The sequence below is a fragment of the Salvelinus namaycush genome, chromosome 19, assembly GCF_016432855.1.
Source record: "Salvelinus namaycush isolate Seneca chromosome 19, SaNama_1.0, whole genome shotgun sequence".
NCBI lineage: Eukaryota > Metazoa > Chordata > Actinopteri > Salmoniformes > Salmonidae > Salvelinus > Salvelinus namaycush.
The window spans coordinates 21,560,596-21,579,671 of NC_052325.1; the positions used below are offsets into that span (position 1 = coordinate 21,560,596).

General features: G+C 41.4%; 1 protein-coding gene across 1 annotated transcript in view; it reads left to right on the plus strand.

The window, feature by feature from the left end:
• Window positions 1–10,272: 10,272 nt before the first annotated feature.
• Window positions 10,273–19,076, plus strand: part of LOC120063931 (zinc finger protein GLI2-like) — a 101,188-nt gene continuing 92,384 nt past the window's right edge. The window contains exons 1-4 of the mRNA XM_039014241.1: window positions 10,273–10,386; window positions 10,535–10,588; window positions 14,585–14,638; window positions 14,897–15,038. Coding sequence (XP_038870169.1) covers window positions 10,273–10,386; window positions 10,535–10,588; window positions 14,585–14,638; window positions 14,897–15,038 — 364 coding nt within the window. The remainder of the gene's footprint in view (window positions 10,387–10,534; window positions 10,589–14,584; window positions 14,639–14,896; window positions 15,039–19,076) is intronic.

Below are 19,076 nucleotides of genomic sequence, written 5' to 3' on the forward strand. Positions count from 1 at the left end.
AGAGATGTTCGATCGGGCCACTCAAGGACATTCAGAGACTTGTCCCGGAGCCATTCCTGCGTTTTCTTGCTGTGTGCTTAGGGTCGTTGTCCTGTTAGGGTCGTTGTCCTGTCTGCGGTCCTGAGCGCTCTGGGGCACGTTTTCATCAAGGGTCTCTCTGTACTTTTCTACATTCATCTTTCCCTCGATCCTGACTAGTCTCCCAGTCCCTGCTGCTGAAAAACACCCCCACAGCATGATGCTGCCACCACCATGCTTCACCGTAGGGATGGTGCCAGGTTTCCTCCAGACGTGACGCTTGGTATTCAGGGCAAAGAGTTCAATCTTGGTTTCATCAGACCAGAGAATCTTGTTTCTCATGGTCTGAGTCCTTTATGTGCCTTTTGGCAAACTCCAAGCGGGCTGTCATGTGCCTTTTACTGAGGAGTGGCTTCCGTCTGGCCACTCGACAATAAAGGCCTGATTGGTGGAGTGCTGCAGAGATGGTTGTCTTTCTGGAAGGTTCTCCCATCACCACAGAGGAATTCTAGGAACTCGGGTTCTTGGTCACCTCCCTGACCAAGGCCCTTCTCCCCTGATTGCTCAGTTTATGCCGGGCGGCCAGCTCTAGGAAGAGTCTTGGTGGTTCCAAACTTCTTCCATTTAAAGAATGATGGAGGCCACTGTGTTCTTGGTGACCTTCAATGCTGCAAACATTTTTTGGTACCCTTCCACAGATCTGTGCCTCGACACAATCCTGTCTCTGAGCTCTACGGAAAATTCCTTCGACCTCATGGCTTGGTTTTTGCTCTGACATGCACTGTCAACTGTGGGACCTTGTATAGACAGGTGTGTGCCTTTCCAAATCATGTCCAATCAATTGAATTTACCACAGGTGGACTCAATTTCGAGTCTCAAAGCAAAGGGTCTGAATACTTATATAAATTAGGTATTTCTGTTATTTCTCTCGCTTTGCCATTACGGGGTATTGTGTGTAGATTGCTGAGGATTCTTTTTATTTAATACATTTTAGAATAAGGCTGTAACGTATCAAATGAAAATGATGCAGACAATTACATTGATGGAAGCTACAATCTATCTGCAATATTAAAGCTGATCTACCCCCTAAAAAACAGTTAGGACATTTCTCAGGCGATTGTGTTTGAGTCTTTACATCTGTTTTATATAAAGAGATCAACCACAGGATATTGCATGTACTAGCAGCGAGTGGTGGTGGGGGAGGGTGGGTTAAAGGGAACAGCTCATCCACAGGACTCGTATGTGTACATCTGTTCATTCTGGGGATCATTGGAAGAACATGGCCTCTGAGTGACAGACTGATTGCCTCCCAGCTACTAAGAACAGGACACGGGATCTAGTGTACCTTACTCAGTGAATGTACAGTGTGTACTCAAAGTATTTTTTCATAGTCAAAATCTGAAAATGGCATCCTATTCCTTATTTAGTGATTTAGTGCACTACTTTTGACCAGCTCTGGATAAATAAGGTTTATAGTCAAGTGCCAGTTCTCTCAGGCTTCCTTTGTGAACTTGTTAAGGCAGTAATAGTAGTACTTTCCTGGCCGGAGAATCCATTGTAAGGCAGTAATAGTAGTACTTTCCTTGCTTTTGAATCCATGTTAAGGCAGTAATAGTAGTACTTTCCTAGCCTGGGCAATGGGCATACAGTATATACCGTAGCACCTTTCACTATTTCTCTTCACTGTTACAGTCTGATCTTCCTCTAATATAAGTGCTCAAATTTCAGATAGTCTACTGTCAGTTGACTCAAGCTTCCTTTGTGAACATGTTAGGGCAATAGTTTCCTTTCTCGGTTCACTGACCAGGAGGACACCTATCTATATGACAAGTCATACAACAGATATTCCTTCCTGCGTCTGAGTCACGCATATGACTAATGAATGCTGCCAGTTCCTTTTCCACCATATATTTTAACCTGTGCCCTTTTTAAACCAGGGCTTCAAAGGTTTTCAGGGGTGGATGTTGTTCTGAAGACAGTGATTTCCCCCATCTAGAATGTGCCCTTGTCTTAAAGCATCCACATGCTTCCCAGCCAAAACAGTTCGGAAACAGTTTGTGCATATATTATGACAACATTTTGTTCGGGCACACAACATTTTATAGTCCGTAGCATAAGCATAAGCTACGGACAACAAATACATTGGCATTTTATCAATGGCAATTTGAATGCACGGAGAGACCATGACGAGATCCTGAGACCCATTGTTCATCCGCCACCATAACCTCATGTTTCAGCATGATAATGCACGGTCCCATGTCGCAAGGATCTGTACACAATTCCTGGAAGCTGAACATGTTCCAGTTCTTCCATGGCCTGCATACTCACCAGATATGTCACCCATTGAGCATGTTTGGGATGTTCTGGATCGACGTGTACGACAGAGTGTTCCAGTTAGGCCTGTGGCGTTCATGACATTTTGTCAGCCTGTTATTGTCATGCAAAAGTCTGCCGGTGTCACAGTAATTAATCGTTAATTAACATAAACACATTTAGCATCTCTAGGCCTCCACGCATACAAGCCACTGATGCGCTGCCTTTGGAACATCTACTTTTAAAAAAGTCTAATAAATCAATTGAATATACACCATCACAATAAATCCATTATTTATTTTAATAAGGTCTAAAGAAACAATATGTTATGAAGAAACATTTATTTCAGATAACAGAATATGAGTTGGCCTACTCTATGTTATCTGGCTAAGTGCCATTCCATAGGCTGTAGGCTTGTTCATTTAGCAGACAAGTGTAACGATTCTCGTCTGGTGAAGGAGAAGAGGACCAAAATGCAGCGTTGTAAGTGTTTGTCATAATTTAATTGAAAACTGAACACTACACAAAATAACAACGAGGAGAAAACGAAACAGTTCTGCAAGGTGAACAGACACTACACAGAAAATAAACACCCACACCCAAAATGGGGAAAACAGGCTACCTAAGTATGATTCTCAATCAGAGACAACGATCAACAGCTGCCTCTGATTGAGAACCATACCAGGCCAAACACAGAAATATAACAACATAGAAAAAAGAACATAGACTACCCACCCCAACTCACGCCCTGACCAACCTAACACATAAGACATAAAAAAGGAACTAAGGTCAGAACGTGACAACAAGATATGCTTATAAGTCCCTTGCCATTATTTTATATTAGATGATTTCCCATTCCAGAGTGAGTGCGCATATTTGACTCATTTCAGGAAACTAGGCATATGTCGCGCATGACTATTTCACAGGAGAGCCATTTGAACTTAAAATTTTTTAATCAAAGTTTTTTGGCAGAAATGCCTTCTGGAACATGTGAACTTTCATGTGCCTTAATAACAAACTTGTATGCCATCTGTAAATATGAATAATATTGTTCAATTACGAGCCTAGTTGGTTTATCCACAGAAAAAGCCAGTAACCTTCCCGCTAGCCATGATTGGCTGAGATAATGGGTATGCTGGACATGCCGAAAGATGAGTTTGGATTGGTCTGCCATTTAGCACGCTTCTGTCTATAACATGAGCTGGTCAGTATGTGTAGGTAATCCTTTTTAACGCGTCTTTTTTGAAAGATACTGCAAAGGTGTTGTTCTCCACTTTCTGGAGGACCGAGTTTTGAAATCAGTGGAATGCACAGTGGAATTAGAATATGATAGTTAAGGAGATGGAGAAAATTCTGGCGTTTTATTGCAAATATGCAGACAGAGTCGAAAAGAGAACAAACAGAAGGCTGTTGTATAAAACACCTGTCTCCGGATTACATCTTCAAACTAAGGCAACCATGGCATTTATGACAGAGAGAGAAGTGTCCATCCATGTATACGGGTAAGATAGTCTAGCTAGCTACATTTTCAGATATTACACATATCTAATTCAGTCAAAAAGTTGTTTTCATTTTAATTTAAAGTGTACTGTTAGCTAGCTAGCTAATGTTAGCTGGCTGGCTCGCTAGATAACGTTACGTGTATGATTTGTGTAGTAATATTATTCGTATCTCAGAGCCATTTGCATTGCAAGTTATAGCCTAATGTTAGGTAGCTAGCTAACATTGAACCTGGTTGGTTAGCTACCTGCAGATTCATGCAGGGTAGTAACGTTATGAGTTCAGATTATGGTTAACTGTTTAGCTAACTAGCTACAGGTCTAAACAAAAGACTCCGCTATGCAAGTAACCATTTCAATAGAATATTTATGATGTCACTGCGACAACTGTCGATAGACGTAGCAGGTAAATTCGCTCTGGCAATCTACTCTGATTTCAGAGCATTCATCTGAGTGTGCCAGAGTGCAGAATAACTGACGAATTTACGAACGCTCAACACCCGTTGAATATGGCCGGTGTCAGTAAACGTTGGCAAAAAAAGTGTAATTAAATTGTTGCCAGCAGCACAGTTGCAGTCAACAACACTCTGAATAACATAAAAACAGCCTAACCAGCTCTGCTAGGGCGAGTAAAATGGTCAGAGTGACCTGCTCTCTCATTTGTGTCTGGAAGTAGCTAACAAGCTAGCCAACGTTAGCCAGTTAGCTTGGGTGCTTGACTGCTGTTGTTAGGTCAGAATGCTCGGATCAACCCTACTCATCGGCCAGAGTGTCCAGTGTGCGCTCTGAACGCTCCGAGAGCGAAGCGCTCTGAATTTATGAACGGACAATCTGACAACACTCTGAGTCTACGAACGCCCAGAGCACACTGGCATTCCAGATTAAATTTACGAACACACCTGTAGTATAAACCAGCCTCTAGTCTTGAAATCTTTGGTTGTTTAGTACATGGCCTCACATGTGAATCCTTAAAGAGCAGTGTGGTGCTAAAGCTTAAGAGGGTGTGAACGATGCTGAATGGGTGTAGACAAAGAAGAGCTCTCCAGCACGTGTACAAAAATATTCAAGGGCCATTTTCTCAAAAGTGAGGTTACAAGTTTATCAACTTTCAAAGCAGAATTACTTTTCCATTGTTCCTCAACTGTACTGTATGATATAGCATTTTCTAGCTCTGAGTCTACTTTTATCCAATGTAAAAAACACAATTTCAAATTTTGCTACATAATACCGAATCGAGCCGGTCGGTCACATATGAAGTTTGATGTAGAGCATAAAAGTGAGAATTTGAAACAGGTCTTATACGCTAGATTTAGAGTTATTTAGCAAGTTTAGCTGTGAATGATAAAAACCTTAGAAAGCCTTAGAAATCCAAAGGTAAATGGGCTGCATGATGCGACTATAGGCTATTGATGATTTAAGAAAGTCGTCAAAAATGCTTGCTGTCTGTTCCTTTGCCTCAGGCTGCACACGCTGTTCTCTCATCAAGTGATCATATTTTCACCCATCAGACTATTCTCAAATTAATCCTGTCTTTACTAATATCTAAAATTAGTTTTGATTAAGAATGGCCCCTTTTCAAATGGGCAGGAACATGTCAGGTATAGGCTACTCCGGGTATTTTGCTGTGTGACAGGTCATATTCCGACCCAAATCTCTGTATGCAATGGGCTCTCCAATGAAGGAGAGAGGGGAGGAAACTCACGGTGGTGAGATATTTTGTAGCTAAAGGGAATGTGTCAGCCTATTAATTATGAAAATATAACAAATGTCTTATTACTAGGCTATTCAAAATCAAATACAAATGCAATATAATTGTAGGTTAACTCTGAATTTGTTTAATTTAGGCTAGCCCAATTATGTACCAAAGATATCTCACATCAGTATTTTTTAAATGTTTTTTCTGCCATGTGTAATATGCGGTAGGCAATGTATTATAAAGGCACACTCATATTAATTCCGAGGTCTTTTTCGGGCTTGAGGTCATAATTGGGCCTATGTGTATCCATAAGCTCTAATATGCATATGGGTGTTTTGAATGAATCATCACAGTAGAAAGCACTGTCCATTTCGTTGTGTTTGGCTTTGAAACAACACCCACAACCATCATGTTTTCCACTCAGTTTCAACTGGTTGTTGAACTTCTTTCTTCAAATTGTTCAATCACAGTGAGTTTTAAAGCACATACTGTTTTGATGATAAGTGTTTGATGTGATTTTTGATTGTGTTTGCGTTGATGTCAGAGTGGTTAGAGGGACAATACAGCCCTGACTACGAGGCCATTAGGACCTGATGGAGGGACAATAGAGCACTGAGTACCAGGCCATTAGTGACCTGATGATCATTAGCGAGTTGGGTACTACTAACACATGTCCAGAGTGCATAAGAGGAGATTACCGTGACTCAACGGTCACGTAGAATATTTCTGCGGTCATGACGCATGACTGCCGGAGCTCTAGTTCCAGTTTCCGACAATATCCAGCAACTACTCACAGCCATTGAAGAGGAGTGGGACAACATTCCACAGGCCACAATCAACAGCCTGATCAACTTTATGCGAAGGAGATGTGTCGCGCTGCATGAGGCAAATGGTGATCACACCAGATACAGAGTGGTTTTCTGATCCACGCCCCTACCTTTTTTTAAGGTGTCTGTGACCAACAGATGCATATCTGTATTTCCCGTCATGTGAAATCCATAGTTTAGGGCCTAATTTATTTATTTCAATTGACTGATTTCCTTATATGAACTGTAACTCAGTAAAATCTTTGAAATTGTTGCATGTTGCTTTTATGTTTTTGTTTAATGTATATATGGAAGAATACACGTTTAAACACTTCTACCAATACTTTTTTTGGGGTCGGGGATAGCCCTAACCCAGGCTGTATATTTGAGATCCTGTAAGCCACCAACAGAGGTTAGGATAGTGATTGGGGAAGTGATTTCAGTGCTCCTAAATCAATGCTGGAAGTTAACAGAAACGGGCATGTATTTCCTGAATGCCAGACTGTAGAGGGGAGGTGAACATCTTGACTAAAAGAAGTACATCAGAACAGTGCATGGAGGATCTCTGTACATGCAGAGAGACCGTAGTCTGCACTCTGCAGTTAGGCCATATACAGTAAAATAGTCACAGGAAAAATAACAAAAACTCATTACAGATATACAGTGGGCTATGAAATTATTGACACCCTTGATAAAGATTATTGGCATCCCTAAAGATTCTTATCGATTAAAATCAAAAAAAGTATACATTTGGTCTTATATTCATAGCACGCAATGACTACATCAAGCTTGTGACTACAAACTTGTTGGATGCGTTTGCAGTTTGTTTTGGTTGTGTTTCAGATTATGTTGTGGCCTAGTTAAATAAACGTTAAATAAAAAATATATAAACTCAGCAAAAAAAGAAAGTCCCTTTTTCAGGACCCTGTCTTTCAAAGACAATTCGTAAAAATAAAAATAACTTCACAGATCTTCATTGTAAAGGGTTTAAACACTGTTTCCCATGCTTGTTCAATGAACCATAAACAATTAATGAACATGCACCTGTGGAACGGTCGTTAAGACACTAACAGCTTGCAGTTATGAAAACTTAGGACACTAAAGAGGCCTTTCTACTGACTCTGAAAAACACCAAAAGAAAGATGTCCAGGGTCCCTGCTCATCTGCGTGAACGTGCCTTAGGCATGCTGCAAGGAGGACTGCAGATGTGGCCAGGGCAATGAATTGCAATGTCCGTACTGTGAGACGCCTAAGACAGCACTACAGGGAGACAGGGCGGACAGCTGATCGTCCTCGCAGTGGCAGACCACGTGTAACAACACCTGCACAGGATCGGTACATCCGAACATCACACCTGTCGGACAGGTACAGGATGGCAACAACAACTGCCCGAGTTACACCAGGAACGCACAATCCCTCGTCAGTGCTCAGACTGTCCGCAATAGGCTGAGAGAGGCTGGACTGAGGGCTTGTAGGCCTGTTTTAAGGCAGGTCCTCACCAGACATCACCGGCAACAACATCGCCTATGGGCACAAACCCTCCGTCGCTAGACCAGACAGGACTGGCAAAAAGTGGTTTGTCTCACCAGGGGTGATGGTCGGATTCGCAGTTTTCGTCGAAGGAATGAGCGTTACACCAAGGCCTGTACTCTGGAGCGGGATCGATATGGAGGTGGAGGGTCCGTCATGATCTGGGGCAGTGTGTCACAGCCTCATCGAACTGAGCTTGTTGTCATTGCAGGCAATCTCAACACTGTGCTTTACAGGGAAGACATACTCCTCCCTCATGTGGTACCCTTCCTGCAGGCTCATCCTGACATGACCCTCCAGCATGACAATGCCACCAGCCATACTGCTCGTTCTGTGCGTGATTTCCTGCAAGACATGAATGTCAGTGTTCTGCCATGGCCAGCGAAGAGCCCGTATTTCAATCCCATTGAGCACGTCTGGGACCTGTTGGATCAGAGGGTGAGGGCTAGGGCCATTTCCCCCAGAAATGTCCGGGAACTTGCAGGTGCCTTGGTGGAAGAGTGTGGGAACATCTCACTGCAAGAACTGGCAAATCTGGTGCAGTCCACGACTGTTACTTTTGATTTTGACCCCTTTGTTCAGGGACACAATATTAAATTTCTGTTAGTCACATGTCTGTGGAACTTGTTCAGTTTATGTCTCAGTTGTTGAATCTTGTTATGTTCATACAAATATTTACACACGTTAAGTTTTCTGAAAATAAACGCAGTTGACAGTGAGAGGACGTTTCTTCTTTTGATGAGTTCATATAAAAATATGGTAAATAATGAGTTTTGTCATTTTGAAGTGTTTTATTGTAAACAAGAATATAATATGTTTCGAAACACTTCTATGTTAATGTGGATGCTACCATGATTACGGATACTTCTGAATTAATGGTGAATGATGATGAGTGAGAAAGTTACAGAGCATCAAAGATCATACCCCCAAGACCTGCTAACCTCTCACCATTACCAGGGGAGGTAAGCATGTCTTGGGGGTATGATCTTTGACCCTCTGTAGCTTTCTCGCTCATCATTATTCATGATTCATTCAGGATTATCCATCATTTTGAGATAATAATGTCTGTCTTTCTCTAAACAATTGTATTAGTATAAAATGTATGCTGTATTTTTTGGAGCATACAATATAGCTCCGTGTTTATATTGACTTGCAAGACACAAAAACCCTATGAAGTAGACCCCATTATGCTGGTGGTGATAACTCACCTGAGGACCACCATACATCTGAAACCTAAGCGGGTTCAACACCGGCCCAGACATCTGAGGGTGGTATAGGGGCGTCAAACCCCTATATATCACACTACACCAGGGTAGAGAGAGGGTTGGGTTGCATAAGGGCAGGCAGGAGAGAAAGAGAGAGAGAGGGGGAACGAGAGAGAGAGATCTTACCAGCATCAGTATCATCATCCTGAGATAGGAAGAAAGGGGCGAAAGAGGAGTGCAGAAGAGGAGTCTGCAAATCTCCATAGATGATGACTGTCTTTGATATTTGTTTTCATTCCTTTCAGTGTTAGTGAAAGGGGATATGTTGAACGTTAGTGAGACAGAGAGAGCGAGAACTACTTGACACATTGGAAAGAATCAACCAAAAAACAGCAAATTAGAATGCTACCTTGCGCTAGACAGAGAGTACACAGTGGCAGATGACCTGAGCACTGTGACTGACCCAAAACTAAGAAAATCCTTGACTATGTACAGACTCAGTGAGCATAGACTTGTTATTGAGAGACACGGGAAGCAGTTGTTGTTGGGGGTTAATTCCCTTGCTTAAGGGCAAAACGACACATTTTTCATCCTTGTCGGCTCAAGGATTCGAACAAGCGACCTTAGGGTTACTTGCCCAACACTCGTGACCACTAGGTTACCTGCCGCCCCAATGTTTACAAATGTTTCCCATGCCAATAAAGCTCCCTTGAATTCAGCGAGAGAGAGAAATATGGAATTTCCTATGTAGTGCACCACTTTTGACCGAGTCCAGGTTCTGGTCAAAAGTAGTGCACTATATAGGGAATAGGGTGCCATTTGGAACACATGGTCAGATAACCACCAACCAGGGGAAAGAAGGGTTTATAATGGGGTATAACTGAACTGCTACAACATCTGGGTCTCCTCTCACTTGTGTATAGTCATTGCTACCCTCCTATCCCTCCGTCCTCACGCTTCTCTCTACTCTCTAATGGGCTCGTACACAGGCTTACACATGCCTTTTATTTCCTGTTGATTGTCTCACTCAGACATACAACTTGTTTATGGCTTTAATCAGTGTAAAAATAAAGTTGTGTAACCCAGTATGATAAAAACAGGACTAGAAGACCTTGAGAAGAGACGAAGAATGACAACACAAAAAGCTTTTTTACTATCCCAGGACCCAGACTGTGACTCGCTCACTGAGAGGTGGGTTATTGGTTATGTGGCAGCAGAGGGACAAATCCAAGAAAGGAGTCTGGGAGTCCTGTATAGGGGATTATCCCACCAACACCCAGCACCATAGAGTCCCCTGCCTGTGGTCACGTGGACTGGGGGTCAGTGGAGGGGGCTGGGGGAGCCACGATCCTGTTCGCTCACTGCACTAGGCTGACCAGCCAACCAGAAGAAGGGAAGAAGGAGAAATGAAGAAGAAGAAATGGCCTCTTGTTGTTTGTTCTCCTCATCCACCATCTGTCTGTTCAGTTCCTGACACCTGTACTGTCCCATCAGAGCCTGACACCCCTGTCTTCAGGGACGGTGAGTGGAGGGGAGGGAGGAATGGGTCAGAGAGAGGCTCCAAAGACCTGCATGGTGGAGCTGTGGGGGGATGGGATGGGGGTGAAGTTGGAGCCACTTCTATCCAAGCAACACACTTTCTAGCTCTTTAGTCCTTTACCCGAGCCTACAGTACCCTGAGATCCAAGCCCCACATTTTTAATAATGGACTTAACCGAACAAGCTTGTGTCTGTTTAATATACAACTCAGGGCTTAATGTATATTTGTGATTATTGTGGGGGCGATGTTAAATTGAGTCTAAAATGTAAATCTCCCTACCATCATATCTAAGCCTACATGACACCAATTTCAAGGAAATTTGGCAAATCAACTTGATTGGACGTACACATACCGGATTGTTTAACAGGGTGTTGGCAATTGAGTTTTCAGAGTATTCTCTGCACCTACCTAGCTCAAATTCAGATTCAAACGAGACTATAGCGTCCATAAAGTGACCATTGGACTTACAAAATGTCGGATTGACTAAGTTTGTAGGTGAAACAGTTTTTATTACATCTCTAATTCATTGCTCTCGCGTGCTAATTTCTGTCCATTAAGAACCAACCAGTGGCGTGCCATGGGCCTGGGGCCTGGGCCTTCAGTGAGGTCCTACACAGTCCCACCCGAATTAATCCACCTCTTATTACCATCATAATGATGCCATGGCTCTAGACACTATACATTTAGACAGAAACGCAGTATAACCAGGCGTTGCGTCACCTTGAAATTGACAAAAATTGACATTTTTGGGTAAACAGTGTTTACCCAAAAACATGACACAGTCAATGAGTCTTTTCAATATTTCCCTATTTTTCTTCACCTTTTCATTGTGCAGCTCCGTTGTCCTGCGCGCTTGTTCGTTGAGCTGTAGATCCACTCGGGTGTCCCCAAAAGTTTTCAAAAGCACCATTGCTTGTAAGTGCCCAGCCGTACATTGGTGTCTCGTTGCTGCCTTGGTTAGACAACTCAAGTTTGCAAAGCCAGTGTGGCTCCAAACACCAAATCGATCACTTGCAAATAATAGGCATTCCCAGCAGTACAGTTTGCAGTGCTTCTCGGAGCCTGTGAGCCATTGATAGCGCTCGTAGTTGGAACTTTGAAAGTGGCGAGCGAACGAACCCCTTTCCAGTCGAATCTCAGAGTTCTAAAACCAGGAGCAGAAACTCAGTTGCTGCCCAACAACAGCAGCAGCTGGCTTATAGCAGGCTAGCAGCTGTAGCTAGTCAGCTAACACCAGTCGGATGAGAAGCAAGCTACAAGGAAAGGAAGCTAGCTAGGTATATTTAGCTATGGAAGGATTTTCATATGACTGAAGTCATCTGTGTAAACTAAATCCGAGCACAAACAAATAAGCTAGCAAACCTCCCTGGCTGCTATTATAGCCAGTTAGCTAGCCAACTAGCCAGTAGCTACAAGCCAACAAGACTGTACCATATGAACCACAACTCAATGTTGACAATATATCCTAGCCAACTAAGTTACATTCTTCCATAAAGCATAGCTAGAGGGGTGGGTCTGGGGTATGTAGATTGTGTGTAGATTGATGAGGGGAAAAAACGATCTGAATAGTTTCCGAAGGCACTGTTTATATTAGGTTGTATGTATTTTTTGATATAGGTCTATTGTAAATGTGTATTATTGTAGCATCACCATCTTTAAAATAAAGGTTTAAGGAAATACAATCAGGCACCATATTACTAGAAGAAGCTTGCTTTCATATAATAATAAAAAAGCTTGACATGTTAGTGGAATGGGATTAGTGTGGTGTGCGAAGAATCCAATACTTTAACTTCTATGCGGTACAAATCATATTATTGTGGGAGCACCTCTAAGAGTATGAATTAGGCTGTTTGAGAAGGTTTGAATCCTAAGCAACCTGCATACACATTGTTTGAAGTACAATAGACTAATATCTCTACTGTGATAGGTCAAAGCTGTGTTCTGGAAAACCTTGGTAGAGTATGGGTAGAGTAGACATTGTAGTGCTCATGTGAATTTATTTTCTTTTTCGGCTTCAGACCAATGCTTCCTTATCACTTTAAACATAGCTTTTTGTTTTTAGTAGTAAAAAAATGATACTTGGCTTGAATTATAGCAGGAAACAACAGCTATTAATGTGTTGCAAGCCAGATGTTCATATTAAACATGATGTTATCAAGAAGACATTCTCTCTTCTTCAGGGGTCAAGTCACTAGGAAGACAGATAGACTGATGTTTAGGGTTTACTATGTGCTCTAGGGTTGGGCATACCTTCGTTGATCCAAGAGCCTTTGATTGTAAAAAAATATATATAATTTGTTGCCAATGTCATACAACCATTGGAATCAGCTGAAACAGATAATAAAACACTTCTTACTGCTTTGGATTGTGATCGTAAAAGGAAATGTCTTATGAATGAGTTGTCAGCCTCAGTGACAAGATGGCTAGAGGGAAAACAACTTTTATTTGTTTTTGGCAAGACAATAAAGAAACAGATGCCTTTTAAACCTGTTAGCTGCCCACTTCTTAATCGGCTTACCTAGGCACAGGGACGGGCAGCGGGACAGGCAACTAGTACCTCTGAAGGGTCATACCAATGGCCACTGGTCCGCAATATCTCCAATAGAACACAAGATGTTGGAAGACCACAGGAAACCTAAAAGGATGCTTCACACATGAGCACACATTGAATTACTTGATAGTGTTCTGTGAGTACTGTTCATAGTGGCTAGTGTAAAAGGCTAGAGAAAAAGAACATATTTAATCAATGTATTACAGTAGCATATAAACTAATTATTGGAAAGAAATTGTATCATCAGTTGAGATAATGTCCTATTTGGTCTCTAGAACACCAACATGCTGCAAATACTGTGTATGCCATGCCTAAAGGCCTGTGGTGTTAAAATGTTAATAGTGACAGAGCACTCCCTAATTCAGAAATTATTTGCAAGCGCATACATAAGTGCTGTTTGTCAAGTCATTGAAAAAATGTTTGTATATGAGTTCAGCAATATAAACAGTGTAAAACATAGTCTATGTTGCATTCATTTAAAGTTCTGACTGCCAAGTGCCCACGTCTGTCAACAAGTGTGTGGAAACTGTATGTCACTTCACTTTTACACTCCAGTAGAGCTGTTTTTAGTGTTTCACTACATTGAAGAGTGTAGAGTAGAATCGTCCTAACCAGCAAAATAGTCAAGTTATCTGTCCGAGTTTGTACTTATATGGCAAATAACGATTAATAAAATCATAATGAATAAACATATATTCAACCAATGAATCAACCAATAAATCACAGTGAATCAAATCAGTGCATACAGGTCAGATTAGACAATGTCAACAACGAAACCCTCATATTGACACACTAAAAGGGGTAAAACCAGTAGTGATAACCATGACAACAAGCTAGTGCCTAGTGACAGTGGGTCGTCACTAGCTTCCACAGCCATAAACCCTGCTTATTTCTACAATTTCTCTTCTTAAAATGTGATTTTAAATTTGAGAGTGTGGAGTGATCTCCCCTCTTAGCTTTAGACCGCTACTTCTTTGCACTTAGCCGAGGATAATCGTCTAGGTTCCACAAACTCAAACAAGTCATTTGCTGCCAAGTCTACTGCCATTCAAACAAGCATGTGAATGTGGTGTCATGGTGATGTCATAGTGGCTAAAAGACAGACTGCTGAGTGTGTCACATTTTTACTATGAAGGACATTAGGAACGTATTACACTGAACAACTGAAAAACCTGTGTCTATTTAAGTATACGTTTTCATATTGAGTGACGCCTTAAAACTATGTAGCTTATATACATGGTAGTTACAGTACATTCATTTATTATTTGTGGACAATATTCTGAGGGATACTGTTTTTACTCTCTGACAAAAAGTTAAATATCTACATTTAGTTTGACTGTGTAAGAGAGGAGGCTGTGACCAGACACGCTACATGATATAATATGGTAAAATAATGTGTCCTTTTGTGTCTTTCTCTGTGCCCCAGACGGTGCCTGGCAACCAGCAACACTCTGCATTATCTCAGAGAAGTCTGCTTCATGTCAGGACACTGAATAGTTTTTAGATTCTTTCTTATTCATTTCATATTTTATACACAGTGCTGGACTGTAATACAGAGTGTATGATCTGTAGAACTCCCTCTGTTGGCAACTCGGGCACTGCTACAGCCAGTGAGTATGTGTGTGTGTTGTGACAAAATCCACCTCCTCATTCCAAAATAATCTTTTGTCAACAACATTTGTATTGCCTTTACACATCTTCTGCTTGAATCTTTCCTTTTCCCTCCCTGTCTCTCTAGGTTGACACGGACTCCCTGCTGTCCACTATGGATACCTCTGCTCTTACAGCCACTGAGAAGAAGGAGCACAAGGGATCAGGTCTGGATGGAAGCAGCTTCTCAGACCTGCCAAAGAAACCGTCTCCTACTACAGTTACCAGAGGTATGACTAGTCTAAGAGCTGCCACCTTCAACTACATCTCTCCAGTCCAAACCTCCCAATGTTTCCCTCTCTCCACTCTGTCTGTACCGTATAGCAATGCTCCCAGTCATAAAGTAGAGTCTTCAATACCCACATCAAATACATTATAGGAGTCTCCCTGTCATACGGTATCTCTCATACTGAAAATATTTTCAATATAAAATACTTCTTGACTTAATTGATCGTGCAGAAGGTAAAATGCATGAATTTAAAAATGATTCAGATATTGACTTTAAGTAGTTTTTTTTCGGTGGCCTGTGTTGGTGTATGCTTTCATATTGGCTTATTCCCCCACTCAGTGGCACATGAAAGAGATAGATGGAGAGGGACTGCATGATTCAAAGATGTCAGAGACTGGGAGATGAAAAAACACTATAATGAGATTGAAAAACCTTGTTCTTACCTCCTGAGTATAAATGTTATGAATTACTAAAGCTGTCTGTGGTAACAGTGGACTGCACAGTGCATCAGAGTCCTCTGACATCGGCGAGGACCGGGAAGTACCTTTGATATGCTAATGAGCTTTTATCTGATAGTGTGGCATTGGTTAGTTATGTTTATTGATAAGCTTGGTGGCCTGCCATAAGCAAAGCCATATGAGCATTAATTGTTTAGAGAAATACATGAAAAATAGGACATTTCTCTCTGTCCTCACTGGCGCCTCTACAAAGAAATGGTCAAAGATTGTTTCCAAAAATACTAATTATATTTATTGTCTTGGAATCTACTGTGGCCTATATCGGACACTTGCAATTCTTCAAACCCACATAGACCAACGAAGTATGATGGTTGTAAATTATGTTGTAAGTAAAATTGCATAGCATATGACTGAAATGGAAAGTAACACGCAGGCAACTCTTATGTGATGATACCCTTAGTGGGTCAGTCCGGTCTGAGGAGAAAAAAGAGAGAGAGACAAAGAGAGAGAGAGAAAGAAAGAAACCGAGGGAGAAGGAGAAAGAGTCACAGAGAGAGAGAGAGAGAATGAGAGAGGGAGAGAACCCATGCCAAGGAGGACCTACACCCAGACCACAGCATCACCCCAACCAGCTAAGACCACCCCAAGCAAACCCTGGCCACACCCTATATAGGCCCCCCCCATATCAGACCAATGCCCCTTCTGCCCACCCCATGCCCCCTGCCCCTGAAGCAAGGACCTCAACATGACAGCAGGACATACGCCCAGGCCGTGAGCAGACCAACAGGCCCAGCCCCCACTATTACACTCACCCAAGCCCCATCCTGAGACCTAAGAGGTATGTATCAGATGCTCAACATGCTCTGCTCACCTACTGTGATGGTCCAGGCCTAAACCACACAAAAACAACACTAGACACTATGGAACACAAAGCTTTTACTATCTGATCCTGGAATATACAAGGTCTGAGGTCAACTGCCTTTGGCCTAAAGAGCAGGAACCCAGACTTCATCAAAGAAATTTGAAATACAAACATTGTCATCCTACAAGAAAACAATTAGGCAACAACAAATTCAATCCCTTCTAGACAATTTCCTGGACAAACGGTGTCACTGTAATAGTGAAGGTGTAAACTGGGCAGTAGAAAACCTAAACAGTATATTTTACCTCTCAGCTTCCCTATCAAATCAAAACAGTTCAAGCAAACAACCTAAGAAAATTAACAGCAATGGCAAATGGTTTGATGAAGAATGCAAAAAGCTAAGAAGGAAATTGAGAAACGTATCCAACCAAAAACATAGAGACCCAGAAAACCTGAGCCTACGCCTTGACTATGGTGAATCACTAAAATAATACAGAAATACACTACGGAAAAAGAAGGAACAGCACGTCAGAAATCAGCTCAATGTAATTGAAGAATCCATAGAATCTAAACAAACAACAACACAAAGAGTTATCTATCCAAAACGGAGATGTATGGATAAACCACTTCTCCAATCTTTTTGGCTCTATAACAAAGAACAAACAGCAAACACATACATGATCAACTATAAATTGTAGAATCAACTACTAAACTACTAAATACTATACATTCATGTACATACTACCTCAATTGGGCCGACCAACCAGTGCTCCCGCACATTGGCTAACCGGGCTATCTGCATTGTGTCCCGCCACCCACCACCCGCCAACCCCTCTTTTACGCTACTGCAACTCTCTGTTCATCATATATGCATAGTCACTTTAACCATATCTACATGTACATACTACCTCAATCAGCCTGACTAACCGGTGTCTGTATGTAGCCTCGCTACTGTATATAGCCTGTCTTTTTACTGTTGTTTTATTTCTTTACTTACCTATTGTTCACCTAACACCTATTTTGCACTATTGGTTAGAGCCTGTAAGTAAGTATTGTATTCGGCGCACGTGACAAATAAACTTTGATTTGATTTAAAGACTACCAGAACGCACTGGATTCTCCAATTACAGTGAATGAACTACAGGACAAAATAGAAACCCTCCAACCTAAAAAGGCCTGTGGGGCTTATGGTATCTTTAATGAAATTATCAAATATACAGACCACAAATAACAATGGGCTATACTTAAACTCTTTAACATCATCCTCAGCTCTGGCATCTTCCCCAATATTTGGAACCAAGGACTGATCACCCAATCCACAAATGTGGAGACAAATTTGACCCCAATAACTACCGGGGGATATGCGTCAACAGCAGCCTTGGGAAAATCGTCTGCATTATCATTAACAGCTGACTCGTACATTTCCTCAATGAAAACAATGTACTGAGCAATTGTCAAATTGACTTTTTACCAAATTACTGTAACGACAGTGTCACGTTCCTGACCTGTTTTATGTTATTTTTGTATGTGTTTAGTTGGTCAGGGCGTGAGTTGGGGTGGGCATTCTATGTTTTGTGTTTCTATGTTTAGGTCACTTGTAATTAGCCTTATATGGTTCTCAATCAGGGACAGGTGTTTGACGTTTCCTCTGATTGAGAACCATATATAGGTTGGCTGTTCACACTGTTTGTTGGTGGGTGATTGTCTTCCGTGTCTGTGTACGTGCACCACACGGGACTGTTTCGGTTTGTTCGTTCGTTAGTTGTAGTCTGTACCTGTTCGTGCGTTCTTCATGTTATATGTAAGTTCTCATGGTTTAGGTCTGTCTACATCGGTTTTGTTATTTTGTAAATTCTCAAGTTTGTTTAGTTTTTGTCTTGTTTAAATAAATACTCATGTCGTATCACAACGCTGCGTTTAGGTCAAATCCCTACTCCTCCTCTTCGGACGAAGAGGAGGAGGAAAACCGTTAGACAGACCACGTATTTACCCTGCACACCCTATCAAATCAAAATCAAATCAAATGTATTTGTCACATATACATGGTTAGCAGATGTTAATGCGAGTGTAGCGAAATGCTTGTGCTTCTAGTTCCGACCATGCAGTAATATCTAACAAGTAATATAACCTAACAATTTCACAACAACTACCTTATACACACAAGTGTAAAGGAATGAATACAAATATGTACATAAAATATATATGAATGAGTGATGGCCGAACGGCATAGGCAGTAGATGGTATAGAGTACAGTATATACATATGAGATGAGTAATGTAGGGTATGAAGACATTATATAAAGTGGCATTGTTAAAAGTGGCTAGTGATACATTACATCAAGATGGCAAGATGCAGTAGATGGTATAGAGTACAGTATATACATATGAGATGAGTAATGTAGGGTATGAAAACATTATATAAAGTGGCATTGTTTAAAGTGGCTAGTGATACATTACATCAAGATGGCAAGATGCAGTAGATGGTATAGAGTACAGTATATACATATGAGATGAGTAATGTAGGGTATGAAAACATTATATAAAGTGGCATTGTTTAAAGTGGCTAGTGATACATTTAATTGCCTCAAGATGGCAAGATGCATTTGACGGTATAGCGTACAGTATATACATATGAGATGAGTAATGTAGGTATGTAAGCATTATATAAAGTGGCTAGTGATAAATTGATTACATACATTTTTCCCATTATTAAAGTGGCT